The following is a 22,483-nucleotide window of genomic DNA, read 5'->3' on the forward strand; positions in this document are numbered from 1 at the left end:
TGTGCAGAGGGCATAACTGTGAAGAGGGCACCTAATGAGACCTCCATTCCTAGTGCACAGAAAATGAGAACAGCTAACAGCTATGAGGGTCTCTGGAGATGTCTCCCTCCATGAGGGAGCCAAATTGGCTCAAAGGAGCCATGGCCTGTATTTGGCCCTGGAGAAGGAGTATAGTGATGTGTAGCTTATATTAGCCTGTCTTGCAACTAATAGCACTTTCTGAGCACTCCCTGAGGCATCTAAGATACTTTGGCTGATGGTTGCCATATAGATACATAAACAGTTTGTCAGCCCATAGGAAAGATCGAGGGCTGCTGTAGGACACAACAATACCTGCACAGATTTCTTTGACTTTCACTGGTATGATCTCCAACTTAAAAGACTACCATGGCCCTGTTTATATCACTGCCAAATATTTATTTTTCCATAATGAAGCTGTCACTTAATCTAGAATAACAGAATAATTTAAGTTAGATGGACTTTTGGAGACTATCTGGTCCAAAGTGGTTTTTTTTTTGGTTTTTTTTTTAGTATCTCCAACAATAGGGAACCCACAGTCTCTCTGGGCAACTTGATCTAGTGTTTGACCATCCTAACTGTAAAGAATTCTTTCCTTATATCTATTAAGAATTTCCCTTGCTACAACTTGTGTCTGCTCCCTCTTGTTCTTTCACTGTACACAGTCAAGAAGACTTGGATTCATCTTCTCCATAACTACTCATTAGATTGTTGAAGACAGTCAATTAATCCCCCTGTTGGCCTTCTCTTCTTTAGACTGAACAAATCCAGCTCTCTCAGCTTATCCATTATATTAGTCATCGTGCTTTTGTTTCCCAGTGCCAAATATGGCACAGAGATGCATGTCTTTTACTCATTCAAAATGATAGTAATATTTTTTTAACCATGTTTACACAACTGTACAGTAACCAGTGAAACTATGTTGAGTGGGACTCAACTGCCTGCACCTTTATTAGTCAGAATGCTCACAAACTGCTACCTGGTTAACCCTGTCTAACAGAGGCAGAAACCATCGCTAAAGGCCCAATCCAAATGTACTGAAATCAAAATAAAAACTCAGTCTTTGTTTTAAATCAAGACCCACCAGCTTTCAGAACCATTACATCTCGTTTCACAAGGAAGCAGAACAAGAATTCTCCACACTCAGTTAACTTTGCCTATATTTGTGAACAGGTCCAATGAATACTTGAAAAGAGTTCTATTGCACTATGCTATTTATTATGCATGAACAAGAATTACAGAGTCAAAGTACGTTATTTCTCACATACAAAACTGATGCACATTCATAATATATTCTTCTAAAGTCTTCATATCTCTCTGTAGATTTCTAAGGCCAAACAAAAGCAGATCTACTACATCATAATATTTTATTACTTTATATGGCATTAATAGCTACACCAATTTTCACAGTTGCCATTGTTTCAGAGAGATGCTAGTCACACTTCTTGTCTCCTGCGCATTTTAAAATGGCAGCTATAATTGCAGATTAAATGCATTAATTATAGGTCAACTCGTGGGGTCTAATTATGGTTATGTATGTGCTGTTCTGAAAAAGCAGCTTCTAGAGCAAATGAGAGTACAGCAGGCATTACACCTTCCCTCTCCACAAACAAGGGACTTCCATCCAAGCCACTTGGTACATAAGCAACTCTTTAAAGTTTGTGTGCAACCCAGTTCTGGTAGAGCTGGCAGGATACTATCTGTTGGGCAGGAGTGGAAATGCATATGTTTGGGGGGAAAAAAAAGGGCCACACTTACACCCAGCACACACCTTTGCCTTGGACAGTGTGTGTGATGTCAAGGGCCCCACTGGGGTACCTTTCTGATGGAGCAGGCATGCCACATTGTCTTTAATGAAGCAAATTCCTTTGGCTTCAGTGGCAATTCACCTGAGTGAAGACTAACAAGTATCTTGGAATTTGGTCATTGCATCTCATTTGTTTTCAGGAAGATAGTGATGGTAAAAATAATGATGAGAACTTTGTGATTAATATCACATTTAAATTTACACAAATGATAAAGCTGCATTTCAGAAATTTTTCATACAGTTAAGGGATTTGGGTAAGTGAAAAGAGGATCTGAAATGAGAGCAGGAATTTGCCCACACTGCATTTATTTTTTACTGCTTTCACCAGTCTAGGGAACATTAAGACTGTATTTTTGTCATGGATCTCACAGAAGAGTCCCTGATTCTCATATTTTGTTTTGTTTTGGGGTTTTGCTTTTTTTGTTTGTTTGTTTTTCACTATAACCATGACTTCTGTTGTCTTGGGATTTCTATATGTGGGTGGATGGATATGACAGTAAATAGCTGAACTAGTTCAATGAGAATCCTGTGAGCTGCCAAACTAAATCATGAACTGAGCAGGAAGTTAAGGGAGAGCAGAATTTTTTCTCTTTAGATTAGGAGAACCTGGCAATTGCCTAAAATTGTAAAATTGTTCTGTCTGTTCTTATGCTTCATCATTCATAGGTATCATTCAGGTATCAAGAGATATCTAGCACTGAATCACTCAGAGGTAGTGATACTCAAACACTTTTCAAGATGTGGGCTACTATAGGCATAATACATTGGGGATTACCTAAACTGCTGCAGATGCATTTGCTTCAGTGTTTAGAGCTGCTGTACTCAAATGGAAATGGTTACACGAACCTCTTCAGTATCAGCTCATAATAATGACCACTACCCTTTATTTGTCTGAAGGTAGATAATGTCCCTATTAACAGTCAAATATGGGAAAAGGCTCTTCTAAGAAAATCAATGACATTAAAGAGTATCTGACACAGTATATGCTGCCTGAGAAGGGTAGCAGGAAAATAATAGATCTGGAATTGTCTTATTCTGATGGCATTATTTTTCTGCTTGTTTTCAAGGAGAAATTATGGAAGAATTTCTCCATCATTTCTGGAAATGTTTATATACAATATTCTGATTCAAAATAATTAAAAGCTGATCTTTGAATTAACAAAGGATGTTCCTAGCAAAGGAATGCCAATATTTGTGGACATTTTGTTCAGAATAAACAGCCAAATATTATGTTTACTCAGCCACTTTGGTTTACAAAATGAGACTGGAATTCTCAATCAGATATGGGGTATTGTTTCATTACTGTAGGTTGGAAGTACAATGAGAACAACTTTTTTGATGATATCCAAATAAATCCATATATGATCCAAACAAAACCATAAAGCACAGCCACAAGACAAAAAACAGTAACATTTTTGAACCTCAGGAAAAAAAAAATGGCTCTAGTTTCCATTATATTTTGCGTAAAGGCTCTATTTTTTCCAGATTCTTCTTTCAATGGAAAAACATATACCTTTTACTACAGAAGAAAATAAATGAAACAAATGAAAACAAATAAATGAAAAGAGAATAATGTGTTACCATAAATACAGTTGATACTCAATCTACCTGTTAAAGTTTGTAGATGATAAGAAAAAATAACCAGATAACTAAGTCCTGATCAATCTTCCTTATATTCCTCGAGTGCCAACCTTCCTGAAACTCACTTGCAGACATGAAACTGCAGGATTAGAGCTTTAGTTTAAGATTCCCAAAGCCGCCTGGAAAGATATAATCAAATATCTTTCATTCAAATGAGCAATTGCTTTGAAAATCTCTCTCTTAAGTGACAAGATTCTCAGATAAGGGATCAGGTCTTCAGGCCAAAAACATTAACACTTTCCCGTAGAGAAAAATGGTAAGAGATGCAGAACTGGGAAAACAGCATTACAGGCTAAAAATGTCTGTCTCTTAGCAAAAATTATGTGCAGCACAGGCTGCTTCCCTCCCAGTCAGGTTTCTCTGGCACCACCACCACTTGTTTACATGCAAAAAGTCAGGTTTTCATATTATCTTTGTACTGAACTAAATTCACTCACTGGCTGGAAACAGAGAGGAGAGATTCAGCATCATACAAACAGCCAGATCCCCACAGGTCATTATGTCTCCGAGCCATTGAAACTATGTCTCAAAAAACATTGCCTTCAAGTACTAGCGGAGCTGGAGAAGGGCACCACAGCCACTAGCTATACTAAGGCAGGTTGTCTCATTTCCACACATATAAGGACAGCAAACTACTTGGATACAATTGTTCAGTAATATATTCATAGAAAAAGTGTTTTATTTCCAAAAAAGTGATTCACACCTTAAGCAATACTGATTGCCAACCAGATCAGCCATCTCCTGGGGATGCAAAAACTTACTTGGAGAATCAAGGGCCAAAGGCAAATCCAGCCAGTATCCAAATGCTAGGAAATGTACATCCCAAACATTGTAACTGTCACTGCAAATCACGCAAAATTATTAGCTGAAAAAAATTAACATAATTGCTGTCTTATCCCATTTTTTTTAATGTTTCTCCAAGTCATTTACTACCTATTAAAAATTGACATAGTAGTCACCGACGACACGAAACACAACTTGTGTACTGTAACACAAATTAAATTTGTAGCCTGCTACGCAGTTACCAGTCTTCTCTTGGATAACTGCACTTTTCAGTATCAAGGCTCCAGTGTGCCATCTGGTGGATTTTTAGTATTTGATATATATAATTTTTTTTACAAACAAAACCAGTGATACAGGGACATCTGATATACTGACAGGAATATCTACATTTTTTGATCAATGTCTTTGTCAGAAAAAGCAGTATTTTTCAGTTTAGCATCCCATATCTGCTCAAATTAGACTTTTGCTTGAGAGTAAATATTTAATTCCTTTCATATTTCTAATCAAAAGAGTTTTTACTACTGTTAATATATCTTAAGCTAATCCTTTACAACGATCGATTTCATATATAATTGAATTGTGGCTCTCTCAAAAAATGATTCCATAATACTAGGCTAAGAGAATTCCATATTTATGTCCACAGGTTGAGGCCCTCAAAGGCATTTAGATGCTTAATTCTCACTGACCAAAAATGCTATGGTTAGTTTGTTTCTATTTGGGATGAGGGCCGAAGATGTTGAAACAAGCCTATTACCATACAATTTTAAATAAAATTCAGAGTTTGAATACAGATCCTTCAGCCTGCTAAGTATTACAGCAACAACTATCATTAAAAATAGTGCAGCTCTGAAAAATGCAGAAAGAGCTAAAATATTTGAAAAACAAAATTCTGAGCATGACTTTAACTTTCATTGAATCTTTTATACCCTTTTTTTCCCAGCTGTGGGACATTTGTGTATGAGTTTCTAATCTCAACAGCATTGACAGACCTCTTCATTTCTTTTTTTATACAGAGCAAGAGTTGTGTGATGAGAAACCTGGGATGGATGCAGCTCCAGAAAGTATAGAGTCCTTTGAGGGCATGGCCCTGTTAGGGAGTATATCTCCTGCTCTGGCATAGTGCCACAGCCACTCTTCCATCCTGCATTGATGCAGTGCATTCGATCACAGTTAAGACTTCCAGGATTTTAATGCTAGATGGAGGCTGCCCTCTGAATGAATGAGCTGCAGCCACCACAAAAGAGCATGAATGAGCAGCTGTATGAGGCTCCTACCCAGCATATGACAATAATTCACAAATCTGGAGTGAAGATGGCTATGACTGTGTTTTGGAATACAAGAAAAGACCAGCTGAGAGGTGCTGGACATGTGGTTGTTGATGAATCTCCTTCCTGGAGTCTGGCCTTGTTTCCATGAAGAGAAAACAAGACAAACACAGAGATAAGATAGAAAGCAAAAGAGAACAGCAGTGACTGAAAATGCAGCTTTTGTTTCTAGTCCTGACTGTTACTGGCAACCTGACTGCTAAGAGGAAAACAGGCTCAGCACAGTTTTATCAGCCACTGTGAGATCTGGCAAATGTATCAACACTGAGCTGTTTAAGACATTGCTTTTAACTGCCTTTTTGGACACAGGCTTGTTGCAGTGCTGCAAAAAGGTCAACTAAGACAGACTGATTTTAAACTGTAAGCTAACAGCTAGAAGTAAAAAGAAGATACACAACTAAGGAAGCAAAAGAAGACAAAAAAGGAATGCGGATATGCCAGGAATTATATGTTACATTCCAGGTGGTTTTCAGAACTGAACCATGACTGGACAAAGTTAACAACAGTGTTTAGAGTCCTCTCTTTAGTCAAAACATCTTTTATGATCAGGATAATGAGGGCCCAGGAGCCATATGATGGGTCTGAAATCTCTAGGAGACACCAAGACAATGCTCCTTTTGGTTCAGATAGGCTACGCTGCATTAGCAAGCAGTGCTATCTTCACTGTAATTCAGTCAAAGAAAATCTTTTGGTGATGTAGTATTTGAATAGTTTCAAAGGCTTTTGCATTATTTAACATTTTATAGACAGTGGAAGGATTTCTGATGTTTGATGTGTTATTATAGAATAATAGTATTCCTAAGGCCTCCACAATATAAAGAAGCTTTAGTGCCTTAATTAAAACTAATTAATTAACAAACACTTAGTTCACTAACTCCTCATGTGGATTCAATATCAGTTTAAAAGTGTACAATGACTAGTACAAACTAGGCTGACATAAACTGTATTAAAATCAAATTTGATTTAAAATCAGTTATATTTAAATCAAAGAAAGAATGACTTTTCAGGGGTTCACACCAGTGTAGTCAAATTCATATAAAATCATATCTTAAAGCAGAACTATGCAACTTCATGCTCATATGAAGCCTGTCTGATCTTCTCTGGACAAAACTTGTTTTTACTAACTAGCCATGAGTTCCATTAGTTATAACAGGAAAACAAGCTTTTTCCGCTATTACTGCAGCTTGTTTTGTAGGTCATTTTCAGTGTGCAGTGCACCTGCATCCCTTTTTATTTTATGATTTTTATAAGTTGTATCTTTCCTCTTCTTCTACATTTTAATACATAAAGTGTTAAAAAAATTCTCATTATTATCATGAATTAGACTCAGACCCTAGTGATAGAAAACAATTCAATTTTCTTAATATTCCCATATATGTAGAATAGCATATAAGATAATTAAAAGTTATAACAATAGTCAAACCCTATCCAATCTTTGTAATACAATCTTTTGTCTAAATTACTGAATGTCAAATTACTGAATGTCAAATTTAGGATCACAGGGCAATTGTATGTGTGAGAAGGGTCATTACATGCAAAATCCTTCAGTTGAAAAGAGAAATTAAATTACTCTGATCACTGAGACATAATCTAAGGAGGAATAAAATAGTGTGGCTAAGAGTATACATATGGTTTATGGATATAACCACTGTTCCTAGCTGCTTCCATAGATTATCACATTTGTTGTTTTCTTCTGGAGTGCAGAAATGTGGGAAGGATTAGAGAAGAAGAAAAAAGCAACTGATCAATAAGAATTTAGTTGACTGTAATACTAAATAGTACTAAATATCCAGGGTACTTTCATACTGTAATAAAGAACTCATGTACCTCAAAGCTGTTTTCTTATCTGCCTGATGCCTGTTGTTTTTACTGAAACCCAAAACATTGACATAGGAGTGCAGATGATGTACTGCTGCTCCCTGTCAAGATTAAGTTTCTTCGTAGCACACACAGATATATACATATGAAGAATTTCAATATTGAAAATCGAGATGTTTATCACAATTAGATGCCCTTAAGAATAGTGAAAAATGAATGAGAGCTTTTAGGATTGTAAGTTCCACTCAAAGACTATTGCTGGGACAGAAGTCTCCTTCTGGATGTGGATTTCAGTGATTGATATTACAAAAAAGTTTTCTTTTAAAGGTAATTGAAATTTCTGTATTTGTGCCGACACGCTGTTGAGAATGACAAAACTTGTATCAAACTTCCTGATGTCATGGCTTTTTCTGAACTATCCAGTGGATAACAAATCAATCAAGGTGTCATGTAAAAAATTAAAAAAATAACCCAGAGAGTATGAATCAAAACTAGGATTACTTGCTCCCAAACTGTGTATGTTAACTAGCAGACAGTAAAGCCATCCCCTTATTTGCCCATACAAAAAAAAAAAAAAAAAAATCTTGGGGACAGCATCACTCTTGTACAAAGCAGAAAATGTAGGTCTGTAGCCCCAAAGTCATTTCCAAATGATTTATTGTCATTATCTCTGTCTTAAAAGATACTGAGATGAGAACAGCTTAAATATGCTTGTCAAATGCAAATACAGTTTTGTTTTTTTATGGTATTCTTTCTAACCATACAGTTAAAGATTAAAAGCAATCACAATTGATTTGGGAACAGAATTCGAAAAATGGCAGTCGGCCACACTTGCGCTACTTTCTCTTTGATCCATCAACAACATCCAGCCCCTGCAGGGACTTTTCATGTTTTCCCTTCTGACTCCACTTCTTTTAGGCATCGAAAACTGAGCCCCTTCCTCCCTCTCCTGTCAGAGTTGCAGAGTTTGAAGGCGGCGCTGGAGAAGTCTCCCTCCGCCTGCGCCTCGCGCCTCCAGCCAGGCCGCCTGACGCGACGGCCGCCGCCAACGGCCGCCGCCAACGGCCGCGCGCCGCCACAAACACCCACCGTCGCCTTGGAAACCGACACAAGTACGCGCGCGTGCAGCCGGCTCCCCCGGGGCCCCACCCACAGAGCTGTGACGCTACGCCCCGCCCCTGCTGGACCTGGATGACAAAACTTCCGGCTGAGGGAGCGGCCGGAGGTTAGCTGTATCGAGTTTTCTGCTCAGTACCCAGAGGTGTGTCACTCTCCGAGGGTTTCGTCACTTCCTCTTCCCGCTCATGGAGGGGAGGGCAGGGGGCGTCATCGCGGCGCGCCGCGGGGGAGGCGTCGCTCCCGCCCGCGCGGCCCCGCTCGTGGCAGCAGCGGCAAGATGGCGGTGGCGGGGGAGCCGCTGGCGCCCGCCCGCCCGCTGCCCTGCGCGGACATCCCCTCCTTCGCCGTGGCCCGCGGCCTGGTGGGACGCCGCTACTCCTGCCTCGTGGTGACGCCGCACCGACGGCACATCGCCCTGGCGCCGCGCTTCCTGGGCCGCAAGCGCACGGGCATCCGCGCCCAGCTGGACGCCGAGCTCCTGCGCTACTCAGAGAGGTGAGGGCGGGGGGCTCAGCCCGGGCCTGCCCGGGCGGGCGAGCCCGCCGCTGCCGCCGCCCTCGGCCCACCGGCGCAGGTGGAGGCTCCTGCCCCGCTCTTCCGGGGCCCTCCCCCGGTGGTGGCTGTCGCCTCATAGCCAGCCTCACATCTAACTGTTTCCCCCCTTCTGTTTCCAGCCTTCAAGGTGTGCCGGTGGCTTATGACAACATCAAAGTAGTGGGTGAGCTCGGGGACATTTACGACGACCAAGGATTCATCCACCTGAACATTGAGGCAGACTTTGTCATCTTCAGTCCCAAGAAAGGGAAGAAACTGGTCGTATGTAAATATGTTGCCATCTCATAGGGCCTTTTTGCCTTAAGTAATCAAAACTTAGCTTACTTCCATCATGAAGAGGTTGGGAACTTAGGTAGTGTTATAGCAGATATTTGTGTAGTCTATATTGTATGTCCCTAAACTTAATAAATGTCGATGCCTCTTTCTAAGGAGCAGATAATTCTTAAATGTTTTGGTTTGTTCTCATCTAATAGCGATGGGAGTGTTTAGAATGTCCTGAAGAGTTTCTTTCCTTCAAGTACAAGAGCAGTACATTAAATATAAGCCTGAATTTCAGGAAAAAGTGATATATGACTCATGGAAGAGCTTTAAGCTTGTTAACACCCTTATGCTAGTATTTGAGGGAATAATAAATTGAGAGTTGACTTATTTTTCTTGTTGTGCCGTACTTTTTGAGGTATGGCTTGTTTTCTTCTGTAAATGTAACTGAAAGGTAAATGTGTTCCCTTCATGGGAAGAAAATGGAAAAACCCTCTGTGTAGTTCATTCATCCCTGGGAAAAGTGAAGACAGATAAGGTTAAATATGCAAATGTGTCATCAACAGATGGAATGGAGTACTTGCAGGTTTTTTTGTCATCTGTACTGCAGGCGTGATAGTCATCTTAGACCTGTGAATCAGGCTTAAAATTGCTTTAAATCAATGTTGGTCACTGCAGTGTGAGGAAAGAGTTAAATGTTCTGTGTAGGTATTCACTATTGCTAAATGGGGGGGGGGAGGTGGTTTGACGGTGTTTCCTTTTGAAGATACAGTTTCAGTCGTTCTAATTTGAGTAGAACTGTGTGGAAATAACTTTGAAATAACTTTAGGAATAACTTAGGAATAACTTTGGTTTTAGTGTAGAAAAGTTAATGTATGAAGTAAGTTTATTTAGCAAATAACTTGTTTGTGAAGAGTCTTGTGCAAAAGTGTCTATATGGGAAACTAAATACACACTGTGCGTCTGTTTTAAAGAGGTGATCCTTAATGTATCTTCATACAATTCTTTTTTTTTTTTTTTTTAAGGGTGTAATTAATAAAGTAGCCCCCAGTCATATTGGCTGTCTGATACACGGATGCTTCAATGCTTCTATCCCTAAACCTGAACAAATGTCAGTTGTACAGTGGCAAGAGTTGGGGTTAAAAATAGGGGATGAATTGAAATTTCAAGTATTGCACTTAGATTCTGATGCAGCTGGAGTGTTCTTCATTCGTGGAGGACTGACTAAAACCAGGTATTGTGCCATACTAGGAGTATTTTTCTTAACTGTTTGATTTAATAGATTTGTTACCAACTAAATGATTTGGATTCATGTCTTAATCTTTAAACTGTCTTGTTTTCACACAAACCCATGTCTATATCTAGCCTGTGTTATCTTAAAGTAAACATTCTTGTGTTGAGGACTTGCCTAGAAATTTTCTCTCAAAAATAAATGTTTTGAGCTTTAAAAATCTAAGTGTGCTGACCTGTGAACTATTGATTGCATGGTTGGTATGTGTTCAAAAATAACATCTTTGCTGTCTAGCATAGCTTTGGTTTTGAATATGCCTAAGTTCTTCAAGTAAAAATGTTCTGTTTTCTGAATATGTTTATGCTGGTATTTCCACAAACACACATAAGTAGATATATATAGATGGTTTAAATGCTTCTGGAAAAATAAGACTATACTTGAATTCAAAAATGACATGAGAAAACGCATCAATTTTTCTCCTGTAACTTGTGCTTGTAGAGAGACAGTAGATTTTCAGAGCAGCTTGCTAGAAAAATCTTAAGAGTGACACCTGTTTAAGAGAGAGACAATTTTTTTTAAGGGTCATTTGGTGAGCAATTGTTTCTACCAATGTGGTTATGCTTGTATCTAAAAGTACAATATAAAGATTACTGAGGCAATAATAATGCTTTTGGAGATCAGTGGATCTTTTTTTTTGATCTGGAAGGATTCTCTGTGTGTTTTAGTGAATTCAGGATGAAACTTACAGGCTTTGTCCCCTGTGCTTCAAGGAGAATCTCCTCCTCTACAGTACTAACTTAATTCTTTCCTTACTTGTCTTCTGGACATTTCCTCCCCCCCCCCCCCCCCCCCAACTCTACCAGTATCATCTAACCATGTAGACTTTCCCAAGGCATTTGCTTTGATAAAAACAGCAATATATGATTTTGGAGGTCATTGTGTGCAAGTTTGTGGATAGCTTAAAGCTCTACTGCACAGTGTGGAAGTATGTATAAATATATAATCTGTGAGTTACTGGATAGAATAGTAGAAGGAAAAAAGTATCAAAATGGTATTGATTCTGCAATAAGAAAGAGCGGTAATGCAAATTAAGCTAAAAATATTAACTGGCTTTAAGTTTTGTAGCTAGAGTATCATGTTCTCCATTCATTTGTAGCAAATCTCTTATGTGTCTGGTGGAAGTACTGTGTTTTAGCACAGCCTGACATTTCACTGTGTGAGGTGCCCTTAGATACCTCTATTTTGGCTTATTTTCTATGTTTCTCTACAGTTTGCAGCCCAAAAGATCTGAGACAGTCACTGATGGTACAAATGGAGATGAAATTCAAAAGCTTGAACACAACAAAAATGGTTTGATTGACTCTGGGGGAGAAAATGTCACAGAGGAACCTCTAGGTGATACAGATAATACTGGGAGGGCAAATACAGAAGAACAAACAGTTGATGCTGTGAATGGAATATGTGATGATAAAAACAAGAAGAAGAAAAAAAAAAAGCATAAGCAAGAAGAACAGGAGCATGTATTGCCTACCAGTGACTCTAGTGGTTACCAAAGTGACCATAAAAAGTCCAAAAAAAGAAAAGGAAGCATTGTGATGAAGTTGAAGAAATAGAATTATCTCAACTGTCACGAGAACCCAAAGCTAAAAAGAAAAAGGACTAAAGTCTGAAGTGCCCTTCTTGAATAAGTTTTCATACATTTTTGGTAAACTTCAAATAAAACCATATTTTCAAAGTGTGTGTGTATTTCCTTACTAAACAACCTTCTCTGCTAGGTGGGCTTATGTTTGTGTGTATATGTGCACCAAGAACTTTTAAGGGCAGGAGCTTTTAAAGTTGTGATAGAAACAGGATAGAGATAATATCTGCCTTTCTTACTGGCTGGAAAAGTATGACACAGAAGAACTGTGAAAGTATTTACAGGAACCCGTGCACCTCTCTGTCCTCTTCTTAGTTGCAGGCATTAACCAGTAGCTGGTTATGATCTCTGCTACTCTAATCCTATGTTTGCTGTTCAGTAGCTTTATTTTTAAGAGGGGTAGACTAGTCTCTCTGTTAGAGTTCTGGGAACCATCTGAATTCCCAGGGGCTGGGAAGAGGTGCCTGTCCTCAGTTTTAAGCAGCAGAAACACCAACAAGTTTGACTATCACTTGAATATCTTTTCGTGGAAAGTCTTGTGCTTACCTGTGACTGAGGATATCTACTATGTGGAATACTTCTGGTGACAATGAGGCAAGGACATGTAGTTTCTGAATCTCGGTGGAGTTCACACACTTTTTTTTTTTTTCAGGCTAAGGATGTTATGTATGTGGGAACAAAGGGAAAAACCAAGGTGCCAGTGGTCAGAACTGCAGTTTACTGTTTAATTACACTCTTCTGTCTTAGGCCTGTTTCAATGCTGAATGCCTCTGGATCTGACTTTACTCCTTTTCCTAAAGAGGCAGTTGGAACATTTTGATAGGGCTGAGAATATAACCCAGTTGTTTTGGATTAGCTCTGTGATAGGGGTCCAAACTATCTTACTTTGGTGATTAAACATGTTCCTTAATGCAGGCTTATATCATTGCTGCTGAAGCTAATGTCCTGAAAAAGCAAACCTCTTTCAAGTAACTTATGCATATTTTTATTATGATTTTAGAAATTAGCTGCAAATACCTGTAAAGCGTGCAGACTCACTTAAAGGTTAAGCAAACCATGAATGTCTTAAATCTTTCAAAACAAAGCTTCAGTTTGGCAGTACTTTAGGTGGAAAAATGGTTGGATAACTTGATTAGGAAAAAATAGGGAAGAGATGAGAAGATTGGTTTAATCCAGTGTAATGGAATACTATTTACTCAGTGATTATAATTGCAGTGAGATATAGACTGATAACGCTGTTGGTAATGTGACATACTTTGAAAAAATTTTCATTTATTCGTATAAAACTCATTAACTTTGCAGGGTGTGAGATTTTTTTTAACTGTTAAAGTGCAACTCCAACTTTTTGTTCTAGCTCTAACTTTCAAATGTTGGTCTCTGGAACAACAGGTGCCTATTGTCAGTATTTTCCGGACAGTTGGAATGAATGTTAATTAGAAGTTATGACAATAGAAAAATAAGATTGTCAAATGTTAGCAAATGTGGCTTTGTTAAGGACTAATTTTCCTGATGTAGGTGAACTATAGATTTTTTGAGTATCTACCAGTTCTGTTAGTTGCAGCTCTTTTCCTTTACAAAGAATTTTGAGAACTGCAGTGTGATAGGGTCTAGGCTAATTCTTTAATGAAGGTAAGGAGGCAATGATTACTGTTTTACCTACTGCAAGAAGGCACCACCAGCTGTTCTGAAGCTTTGTAAGTAAACAGCATATTTGTAGAAACTTGCTAGTCATCTGCTAGTTATCAGTTATGCTGATTCTCTTAGCTCCCTTTGCTAGATTTATATACAGTGTCTAGTAACAGATCCGTTCACGTTGAACATGTTCTGGATTTAAAACCCTTGTTTTAGGACTCAATTTGTACTATGTTAAAGACACTTAAGTTAAAACTCCAAACTTGCTGAGACAAGTCTAAGTTTCTGTCTTCCAGACTTGATGGCATGGCAATACATAATAAAACTTTTTTTAGGTACTATAATACCATACCATAACTAAGTTAAGAGTTTTTTTTGGAGACCTTTAAGGCAAGTTTAAATACATGTTTAAGGACAGCAGTAACTTCAATGTATTGTTCTCTTTTACTTTGGAAAGTCTTGCATTTCAGCATACTTGATCTTGAAACAAATTTCTTGCATGCAGGATAGACTTGAGATGAACATGATTGTCCCTGTTGCATTCCTACATGTAACGATAGCAATGCTTAGACTAGAAGCATTTTCATTGGTGGTGTCTCCTTGGACTGTGCATTCTTCCTTTTAAATATTTTTCACAGCAAAGGTCAGATAATATATTTGTTACTAAATGTATCTGTTATAATGTGCTTCAAGGTCAACTGAGGACAGTATGCTGGTGTATTAAGTGTTGCAGAGAATAGTTTAAAAAGAAAAAATCCCACCCTGAAGGGCTTGAAGTCTTAACTATACAGGACAGACTGAGGTTTGGACATAATCACAGAGACACACAGAATCACAGAATGGTTGAGGTTGGAAGGGACCTCAGGAGATCATCTAGTCCAACCCCCCTGCTCAAGCAGAGTCACCTAGAGCACATTGCACAGGATTGCATCCAGGCGTGTTTTGAGTATCTCCAGAGAAGGAGACTCCACAGCCTCTCTGGGCAACCTGTTCCAGTGCGCTGTCACCCTCACAGCGAAAAAGTTTTTCCTCATGTTCAGATGGAATTGTCTGTGTTTCAGTTTGTGCCCGTTGCCTTGCGTCCTGTTGCTGGGCAGCACTGAAAAGAGTCTGGTCCCATCCTCTCGACACCCTCCCTTCAGATACTTGTACACACTGATAAGATCCCCTCTCAGCCTTCTCTTCTCTAGACTAAACAGGCCCAGCTCTCTCAGTCTTTCCTCATAAGAGAGATGCTCCAGTCCCCTAATCATCTTTGTAGCCCTTCGCTGGACTTGCTCCAGTAGTGCCACATCCCTCTTGTACTGGGGAGCCCAGAACTGGACACAGTACTCCAGATGTGGCCTCACCAGGGCTGAGTAGAGGGGGAGAATCACCTCCCTCGACCTGCTGGCAACACTCTTCCTGATGCAGGAACCCAGGATACCATTGGCCTTCTTGGCCACAAGGGCACATTGCTGCCTCACGGTCAACTTGTTGTCCACCAGCACTCCCAGGTCCTTCTCTGCAGAGCTGCTTTCCAGCAGGTCAACCCCCAACCTGTACTGGTGCATGGGGTTATTCCTCCCCAGGTGCAGGACCCTGCACTTGCCTTTGTTGAACTTCATGAGGTTCCTCTCTGCCCAACTCTCCAGCCTGTCCAGGTCTCTCTGAATGGCAGCACAGCCCTCTGGTGTATCCGCCACTCCTCCCAGTTTCATATCGTTGGCAAACTTGCTGAGGGTGCACTCTGTGTCTTCATCCAGGTCATTGATGAAGAAGTTGAACAAGACTGGACCCAGGACTGACCCCTGGGGGACACCACTAGCTACAGGCCTCCAATTAGACTCTGCACTGCTGATCACAGCCCTCTGAGCTCTGCCATTCAGCCAGTTCTCAATCCACCTCACTGTCCACTCATCCAGCCCACACTTCCTGAGCTTGCCTATGCAGATGTTATGGGAGACAGTGTCAAAAGCCTTGCTGAAGTCAAGGTAGACAACATCCACTGCTCTCCCCTCATTTACCCAGCCAGTCATTCCATCACAGAAGGCTATCAGATTGGTTAAGCATGATTTCCCCTTGGTGAAGCCAATGCTGACTACTCCTGATCACCTTCTTGTCCTCCACATGCTTGGAGATGGCCTCCAGGATGAGCTGCTCCATCACCTTTCTGGGGATGCAGGTGAGGCTGACTGGCCTGTAGTTCCCTGGGTCCTCCTTCTTGCCCTTTTTGAAGACTGGGGTGACATTGGCTTTCTTCCAGTCTTCAGGCACCTCTCCTGTCCTCCATGACCTTTCAAAGATGATGCAGAGTGGCTTAGCAATAACGTCCGCCAGCTCCCTCAGCACTCGTGGGTGCATCCCATCGGGGCCCATGGATCTGTGGGTGTCAAGTTTGCCTAAATGATCTCTAACCCAATTCTCCTCCACCAAGGGAAAGTCTTCCTTTCTCCAGACTTCCTCTCTTGTCTCCAGGGTCTGGGGTTCCTGAGGGCTGGCCTGAGCAGTAAAGACTGAAGCAAAGAAGGCATTCAGTAACTCTGCCTTCTCTGCATCCTTTGTCACCAGGGCACCCACCCCATTCAGCAAAGGGCCCACATTTTCCCTAGTCTTCCTTTTGCTACTGATGTATTTGAAGAAGCCCTTCTTGTTGTCCTTGACATCTCTAGCCAGATTTAATTCCAAACGGGCCTTAGCCTTCCTCGTCGCATCCCTGCATACTCTGACAACGTTCCTATATTCCTCCCAAGTGGCCTGTCCCCCTTTCCACTTTCTGTATACTTCCTTCTTCTGGTTGAGTTTTGCCAGGAGCTCCTTGCTCATCCATGCAGGTCTCTTACCTCCTTTGCTTGACTTCCTACTCATAGGGATGCACTGCTCTTGAGCCTGGAGGAGGTGATGCTTGAATATTAACCAGCTCTCTTGAACGCCCCTTCCTTCTAGGGCCCTAACCCATGGGATTCCTCCAAGTAGGTCCCTGAAGAGACCAAAGTTTGCTCTCCTGAAGTCCAGGGTTGCGATCCTACTTAGTGCCCTGCTGCCTCCTCGCAGGATCCTGAACTCCACCATCTCATGGTCACTGCAGCCAAGGCTGCCCCCGACCTTCACATCTTCCACCAGTCCTTCTTTGTTTGTTAGTACGAGGTCCAGCAGCACACCTCTCCTTGTTGGCTCCTCCACCACCTGTGTCAAGAAGTTGTCACCAATGCTCTGCAGGAACCTCCAGGACTGTTTGTGCCTAGCTGTGTTGTCTTTCCAGCAGATATCAGGGTGGTTGAAGTCCCCCATGAGAACCAGGGCCTGGGATCGTGAGGCTACTTCCAGCTGTCTGTAGAAGGCCTCATCGACTTCCTCTTCCTGATCAGGTGGCCTGTAGTAAACACCCACAACAGTGTCACCCAAGCTACCCTGCCCTTTAATCCTTACCCATAAGCTCTCGACTCGCTCTTCATCCACCCCTAGGCACAGCTCAATACATTCCAGTTGCTCTCTCACATAAAGAGCAACTCCACCAGCTCGCTTTCCTGGCCTGTCTTTCCTAAAAAGTACATAGCCATCCATGACAGCACTCCAGTCATGCGAGCTATCCCACCATGTCTCTGTAATGGCAATGAGATCATGGCCCTGTGACTGCACACAGATCTCTAGTTCTTCCTGTTTGTTCCCCAAGCTGCGTGCATTGGTGTACAGGCATTTCAGAGAGGTGATCGAGCATGCAGCTTTCCCAGGAGGGGTGCAAGAGGGTCCTCCATAGCCACATCCCATGCGCACTTCCCTGGCTGCACTCACCTGCTGGAGGCGTCCTGACTTGAGCTGTCTTTTGCCAACTACCCTGGCACTATAACTCTCCCCTTCCCCCATCTTTCCTAGTTTAATAATCTAGAATCAAAGCTCCCTTTTTAAATTTCTTGATATAGAAGGAAGAAGTTAATATAGATAGGCATAGAGGATATAACAGGGAGGAGGATGGCAAGCGAGGGATTTTTTTGGTGACGCCTATGGGAAGAGAAGGGTGGAGACGGTTGCAGTTGCATATTAACCAAGGACAGTGAGAGTCGTATGACTTCCTCTGTTAGTCCTTAATAATCATTACAGCTCATTATTGCTTTTAGAGAAGGGAAGCAAACCTCCAGTAGAACTGCTGTTAGTGACTGCAGCATGAATCAAGCCAACCAGTTTACAGAACCAGCCTGTAGCACCGACAATTTGTCTTGCTGTATTCCACCTTTTCATCAGCTTGGAGAGAAGGGTGAGGTTCAGGGAAGAACTGAAGTTGCAGCTAAAGAGTCAAGTAATGTAGATAGTACAAATGTTTTCAGCACTTTGAATTCTTTTGTCTGTCCGCTTTGGCTGCTTTACCATTCATGCTTTTCTTATTGAAAAAGAAGTAATTGGCTGCTATAATCTAACAAACTATGCAAACAGGATTTTTGAGGGTATTAAGCAACTTTCTGAAAGCCTAATAAAACCTGTCTCAGTTCTGGACCTTATATAAAGCCAACATTTTTTGGCACATAAGTGTGGCCAGCACCCTTTTAAAATTTTTTTTGTTTGTTTTTTCTTTCTTGGCTTACAACAGAAAAAGGCAATTAAAATAACTTCAGTGCAGGAGCTGACAATTTATGATTGCTGAACTTGCTGTTGCTCCAGTGACAGATTAGATTCTTGCTAAGTTAATGTGAAAATAGCAACTGTGCTACAAAATAAACTTGTGCAATCGTCAGGCAAAGGAATCTACAAAGCAGTTGACTGTTTTCTGTCTTTGGAGGGGGGGAAAAGTCAAGAAAAGACTTTTTTAAAAAGTTTTTCACAGTTGGAGCCAATATTGGCAGCCTCGCAGTTGCACTGTTGATGTTGCTCTAGACACTGTTTTGGATTAACTAAATATAGCAAAAACCCTGCACTTTCAAAAGTGAATTGTCACTCCATTCCTGACTCTGAATCAGTTCTTTGTTTTTTTTTTCCTTAAAAAGTGTAAGATTTTTTCCACTATTTGAAATTAACAAAAGAAAAAAAGCCAAATTTAGATACTTTCCATTAGAGTTTCTCTGATCATTATAAAAGCTTAGCTTTCTGTGTTTCCCTGGACTGCAAGTGAAAAGTTCTACTGAATTTTGAGTTGAGCCAAGATTTGAGTATAGACAACAAACATTTGTAAAGCTTCAAGTGAGGCCACTTCACATTTGTTTGCACAGCCTTTTATCAGACTGCATCCTAGTGCGAGTTATATGTCACACATAGCAAAGAGAGGGTTAGAATGTGAAATTGTGTTTTGTACTCTAACTATATTGATTGTTACACCAGTATTTCAGATGATCTAGAGAAAATGTATGCTGTGTTTTCCTGTTTAAGATTAATGAAGTCTGCAAGGAAACCAATATTCAGTCCTGTCTGTGGTTGATAATCTGCAAATCTTTTGTCTGTATTATAAAAAATGCAGTTCCAACTTACCAGCTATAATAAAGGATACTAAAACAGGGACTGCTTCTTCATAATATTTTGATTGTGCAGACTTAGTTCCTCAGTGTATTGCATGTCTTTGGCAGAAGAGCAAGAGCTCACAGAAGAAAGTATTTTTAGATGTCTTTAAAACAACTGTGTTTTGTGCTCACTGAGGCTTGCAATGAAATGCAGTATTAACTTTTGCTCTTCATCATCTTCTTGCATTCTCTTAGAAATAAATTCTATGTTTTTTAGCTTGACAGTGTTTTGCTTTTTAAAATATTCAGCCTGAACAGTGAATGAATGAGCTCTATGGAAAGGATTTTCAAAGTGGCCTAAGTAAGCTAGCTGCCTTTGGAAAACGTGAGCCTTGGTCAAATCTGCCTTTGAATAAACAATTTGCCTTTGGAAGGATCCTAACCTTTGATAGTCCTCAGACAGTATAGACCTCCACTGCAGAAAGCATAGGGGCAGCTACACACCCAAAATGTTGGAGTTTGTTTGTTTTTCCTGTGTATCTATGGAGGGGTTACATGATCTGATGCTTTCAGGGTGATCAGAGTTGGCTATGAAAGAAGTGAAATAGTTTCATGCTAATAACTATTGAAGGCATATATTTTTTTTTGACCATAATGTTGGATGTATTCTGCTATTTGGCTTTCAGAAATTCTTTAATTTCAAGAATGCTTGAAGGATTTCTATATCCCATAGACTTAGTCTCTTTATAGGGAAGAAGATAGCAAGTATCTTCTGGATTCATGTGAATATGTTAATAGCCTCTGAAAATTAAGCTTCATGTTTCTCCAACATCATCAGTAAATTTTTTACAGACATAAATCATGATTTTTTTGTGTTCTTTATCAAGACTTTACTGCTAGGTCAAAGCTGGGTTAGACTGAACTGCAAGTTTTATAGCAAGCTGCTCAACTGACGTGATGTTAAGCAATTGGGAGCATTGCAAGTTCCCCTGAAACTAACTGTCCCAGGTAAAGAGGAGAGATGCACGAGAAGGAATGAACTTTAGTTTTCCCACTTGGCCTATCTTCAAGAGATTTTAAAGGTTCTCCCCACTCCAAGAAATAGAGTACAGACGATCTTCTCCCATCTCCTGAACTTATACTGTGTAGTGTATTACTGCTGCTTGAGAATTTATTTTGGTCAAAGACACTGTTCAACTCCACAAAGACTTCTTTGAGAAATTGATCTGCAGAAACAACTAAAACTTTCTTTAAAGAGCATTAGTGGACTGAAATGTGGCAATTTTTAGTACATAGCAAAGAAACCTTATGAATAGAGATAAAAATTTTGATACAAGTCTTGTTATCATTACCTTCCTCTTCTAGGGAGGTATATGCTAGTGTGTTTCATATGAGTAGAAGAGCCTTTCTGTTGAGCTGACCTTTGGTCTCTAAAGCTAAAGGGTGCATGTACAGAGATATGACTGAGAATTGCATTTAAATTTTCTTGATTCCTGTCTCCTGCTCTCCTTACTACTTTAGGCTTTCTTACTCTGGTGTCTTCAGTGGATGTGGAAAATTTTTCTTCTCTAAGACTTTTTAAGAAATATTTTTATTGTAACTGAAGCATGAGGTCCCATTCAAAACTAGGATTCCATTGTACTGCACAAATTAATTGACGAGTTGTATGTTTAAGAGGCTCTGGTAAGAGCCAGTCTGTAGGTCACTTTGCTGTTTAGAAGCTCATATTATGCACTGTTGATCCACTAGAATTTTGGATGTCGGAAGAGGCAGATCTTTGTCAAATACATTCATTTGTAAATAAGATTGCATTTAGAACTAATATTGTGGTTTTATCTACAAAGCCATGATAAGTGAGCTCAACCTCACTGTAAGGTGTGATATGTATTTATACAGCATGTAAAATTTCTGCTAAAGAATTAGGTCAACAACAGTTAGTGGAATGCAGGCTGTGAAACTATGGTCCCAGATTTCATTGAAAGCTTTTTTTTTTTTTTTTTAATTAATATGAAGCAACTTCCATTCATAGAACTGGCTGAAGCCAGAGTCTTATTGCTTTCAAAGAGCTGGACTGGACTATAGTTGGCCTTGACAAAGCCAACTGTTTTGGCCTCTTGTTTATTATTGCTTATGAAAGCATGGTCTGTGCTTTTTACTTTCTCATTTAAAAAACGCTAATGTATGGATAATTAAAAATCCTGTATAGATCAATCAAGCCAACCTTAAAAAGCTAGAGTAAAAAGGCAAAAATCTAAATTTATGCTGCATCAGTAATACTTAATATCATCATTGGGAGAAATCAGGAATACTTCTTGAGAATTAAGCAGCTGTATTATATTTTTGCCTCAGCTCCCTTTTTGTTTCAGATTAACAAATCACTGACTTCTGACTCTATTTCAGGATAATGTCGGTTTATTGCGTTAGTGCTTGAAGGCTCAGTTTTCCTCTAGAGATCTTTGTCAGTTGTCTATGGACTCAAAGATGACCAATTTTTTGAAATCCTTTCCTAGAAGGATGGCTGTTTGTCCCCCTGCTGGGGAACAACAACAAAAAGTACACAGATGGTGTAGGCATTTGTAATTTCTTGATGGAGCCTATAGATAATAGATGGTGACTTTGTGAAGAGGGCCACACCTTCACTTCTGGTATAGCTCTACATTCTACACAGAGAAGCAGTTAAATACCTTTGCTTTTCAAAGAAATTCTGTATATCGTGGCTAAAAATAAGTGCATGGAGCAGTCTGCACTGGTGATAAATAGGATGTGCTTAATCTGTTTTGATATAATTTCACATGTTAAACTGAATTTAGAATAGGTGACCTACTTTTATGTGTTACTACTAAATCAGTGTTCTCCCCCAGTTGTCTCAGAGAAAGAATACTTCCTGTTTCATGTATATAACTTCACAATACATCTTTTCATTTAGGAAAGACATTACTGAAATTTGAACTCTGTTTCCCTGGGCAAGTGAATGATGTTAAGGGACAGTTATAAAGCTTCTGGAGCGGTGAAAATGTGCGTGTACTATAGTTTCAGGTGCATTTGTGAATTCTTATTTGTATCTAGTTAGGGCTTTATCGAGCACTCACTGAAATATTCATATGCTTGTAGGCTAATTCTGCAGTCATTTATACTGTGGTTATTTCCACCTCACTTCAGTGCCTAGCTACACAGTAAATTTGCAAAAACATCTTCAGAAATAATCCTAAAAGAAAGGACATCATATTCATGCTTGATTTGTTTTTATTCTAAAAA

At 40.0% G+C, this 22,483-nt stretch overlaps 1 protein-coding gene across 1 annotated transcript; it reads left to right on the top strand.

The window, feature by feature from the left end:
- Nucleotides 1–8,706: 8,706 nt before the first annotated feature.
- Nucleotides 8,707–12,290, top strand: POLR1F (RNA polymerase I subunit F). Its single transcript, XM_067291612.1, is given in 5 exon segments — nucleotides 8,707–9,006; nucleotides 9,186–9,327; nucleotides 10,350–10,558; nucleotides 11,826–12,124; nucleotides 12,127–12,290. Coding segments are annotated over 5 exon segments (960 nt in total). The 5' UTR covers nucleotides 8,707–8,788; the 3' UTR covers nucleotides 12,219–12,290.
- Nucleotides 12,291–22,483: the final 10,193 nt, after the last annotated feature.

The sequence above is a fragment of the Apteryx mantelli genome, chromosome 2 (assembly GCF_036417845.1).
Source record: "Apteryx mantelli isolate bAptMan1 chromosome 2, bAptMan1.hap1, whole genome shotgun sequence".
NCBI lineage: Eukaryota > Metazoa > Chordata > Aves > Apterygiformes > Apterygidae > Apteryx > Apteryx mantelli.